At 46.9% G+C, this 3,166-nt stretch overlaps 1 protein-coding gene across 1 annotated transcript; it reads right to left on the reverse strand.

The window, feature by feature from the left end:
• Positions 1-309: 309 nt before the first annotated feature.
• On the reverse strand, positions 310-1,569 carry LOC134185375 (uncharacterized). The gene has a single exon (XM_062653156.1). It carries the CDS (start codon positions 1,567-1,569, stop codon positions 310-312), a length of 1,260 nt encoding a protein of 419 aa, XP_062509140.1.
• Positions 1,570-3,166: the final 1,597 nt, after the last annotated feature.

Here is a 3,166-nt window from a genome sequence, read left to right on the forward strand (position 1 = left end):
CACGCTTTGCCACTCAATCGAGTACATGTCACATTGGGTGAGACCAAAGATGTTGTATTTGGTGAAGAGATCAATTAGCTTGACAACCTTCTGTCTGAAGACTCTGGCAATAATGTCGTGACGGTTAGAGGAAGCTTGTCCTGGCAGTAGCTCAGCAGTGATTTCAGCCCACTTTGGATTACACGTGAAAGTAATGAAAGGTCAGGACGGCCATAGTGTTTGACATATGTCAGAGCATCTTGCGTCTTTTCTTGCATGTACCTTGGCCCACCTGTGAAAGTCGAGGGAAGAATAACCATTCTTCCAAGCTCATTCATGGCCATGGGCAGCATCGTTATTGATAGAATCGCGAAGGTGAGCATAATCGTCTACCCTAAGCTCTTTTTGATGGCTGACAATGTAAGCAAGTCGCTCACTTTCGATATTCGCATACGTGTCTACCAAGAACTGATGAAAAAGGTCTCGCTCACGAAAGAGGTGGTCTGAAGAACCTAGCCGTAACATTAGATGGTATGCATAAAACTCCATAGCTGTCACCTTTTTGTCTATTGGACCGCCACCTGAATCTTGCTTGTAGATTTGCCAATAGTAGCCGTCTTCACCTCTGGTGTAGATGAGTGGATATTGAAGTCCGTCGTACGCCCTATTAGATGAACTGATCCTCTTCAGTTCATTGTTTCTGTGTCTGATTACGATGTCACGCTGTTCCTTCTCGTACCCAGAAATGACAGCTGCCACCTCAGAAACAACAGGAGCATTGAAGCGACGACGATGTTCCCCCGAAGGTACCTTGTCAGGATTGATGACAATGTCAAACTCTCTTCCTGGATGGTTTTCAAATGCGTACTTGAAACTGCGGACCAAATAGTTGTTTTTGTGAAGCATGTCTTGAAGGGACCGGATAATGGGGAGCCTGGTTCCAGGAATAACCTGACCTCGTCGTTTAGCCTGGTCTTTTGGGTCTCCAATGAAGTAGATCTGGAGAAACTTGGCCTCTTCACCGGCCATTGGAAGAAGACTGCCGATAGTGTGATAAACTTGCCATTGAACCTTAAAAGTTGGCATGTAGCCATGCTCAGTGACTTCTTTGTCAGCTCCAAAACTCGTCATCTGAAAACAGCTGTTGTACTTGCGCATGTTATTGAGAAAATAACCGCTCTCTGCTGTTTCTCCTTTTAGCAGAGTTTGGAGAGGTTCTGGAGGAGCAGTAAGTGTTGGCAAAGAAACTTTGCCATTCGAGCAGCACATGCCTTTCGTTTCCTTCTGCCATTTCAATGCTCCACAGTTCCCGCAGCTCTGAGACATCGATCCAATCTGCGCCGCATTTGAATAATCAAGAGATGAGTCGTAATTAAATGCAGCACCGGAGATCTTCAATACTTCAAAGAGTATGTCACGTGCTGGAGTGCAATGACGTGCTGATCCAATTGACGTACGCAGATGACGTTCTCGTATCTCAGTCTCCCTTTCTTCGTCTGTCTGAGCCGCTCTCTTTGCACCTTTCTTCGTCTGTCTGAGCCGCTCTCTTTGCAGCTGCTCGTGTGCGAACACTCTCAATCCGTACCTCATTCTGTTCTGGTGTTTCAGATGCTTTCCTCTTTGCTGCTCGTTCACAGCGGTCTTGTCGGCGTTTCTGACGGTGTTCTAGTGTTTCAGATGTTATCCTCTTTGCTGCTCGTTCACAGAGGTCTTGTAGGCGTTTCTGACGCTGTTCTGGTGTTTCAATTGCTCTCCTTGAAGCTGCTCGTGCAAGGAGGTAGACTCGAGCCAGTCTCTCCCCGCCTTCGTCATTCCCCGGATAGTCAATCCTCGCCGTGGAGAGACTGGTTTCAGACCGCCCTCAGGAATTTTACGTCATGTAGATACGGTTTCATGGTCACATAATGACATGCAGATTATCTAGGTAGTTGTCGCTAATTGCCTATTTTGTTTCCCGGAGTCTGGAGCCGGATGCCTCAGTCGTTGAGAAATCGTGAAAGAGCAGGTATGTTTCGTAGCTCTGACAGTCTGTACATGTAGGAAGTTTATAGAAATAATCTAGACGTCTCTAGCTATAGGTTATTAATTATAGCTAATTCACGAAGTTGTCTCTCCAGGTTCAGTCGCTGGTGCCTCTCACTTTCCAGCTCGTCCGTTTGCTGCTGTATTTTCTCCAAGAGGTCGATTACATTTATGTTTGTGCTAGGAAGGCCAGAAGAACACGGTCTCCTAGAAGAGTCGTGTGCTATGTCGTCGTTCACACGCTTCCTTTTCAGGCCGAAATATTTGTAGACACTGTTTCCTTGGTGCTTTGTCTTCTTTCTTTGTACTCTCCGCCCAAAGACATCTCTGACCACCTTTCCGACGTCAGCTTCGAGTAGAGGAGGCTTCTGGTGTGATTGCAATAGTATACTTACTTCTGCCTGGACGTCGTTTGTCAACGAACCTTCAGACTGCGTGTCGATCTCATAATGATTTTCGAACCTGCGTAAGTTGTACGTTTGAGTCTCAATGCCTAGTGACGGATTCCATCAGTGAGTCTAGAATAATAATTACCATTCGTGAAGTAAAGCTGTAGTGACACCAACGGACTGCTCTTTGGTCTGCATGGTCAATCGCACCCTACACTGGGAATGATCCCCGACTGCATGAGCACTGTACATTAGAGTGCAGAGATCTCTAGGCTGCTCGATTGAACTAACAACTACAGGGGCGGCGGAGCGAGTTGAAAGTTGAGGGGGCTGAAAGGGTAAACATTACAGAAAGCAGAAATTCTACAGCATAAAGTTGATAAAGTTGGAGGGGCTCTAGCCCCCCCAGCCCCCCCGGCTCCGCCGCCCCTGAACTAGCATGCGTGATCGTTAGCTACCTGGTAAAGAACGGAATGTTTTGACGGCCCGTTTCCTTGAAAACCTGTTGTTTTGCAGTAGACTAGACACTGTATGGCCTAGCAACAGGCACGGCATACGTATTTATACTGTAGAAGAATTGGATACCACTTACTAACAAATCACGATATTATGATACAAGCAGCGACCACTAAACGGATCCCGGGATCCGTTTATGTAACCCTGTCTGGTAGAATGTATGACCTCTTGAAAGTTAATTGCACCGGAAGAAGGCGGTCTGAAACCAGTCTCTCCACGGCGAGGATTGACTATCCGGGGAATGACGAAGGCGGGGAGAG

The sequence above is a fragment of the Corticium candelabrum genome, chromosome 10 (genome assembly GCF_963422355.1).
Source record: "Corticium candelabrum chromosome 10, ooCorCand1.1, whole genome shotgun sequence".
In the NCBI taxonomy this organism is placed as follows: Eukaryota; Metazoa; Porifera; class Homoscleromorpha; order Homosclerophorida; family Plakinidae; genus Corticium; species Corticium candelabrum.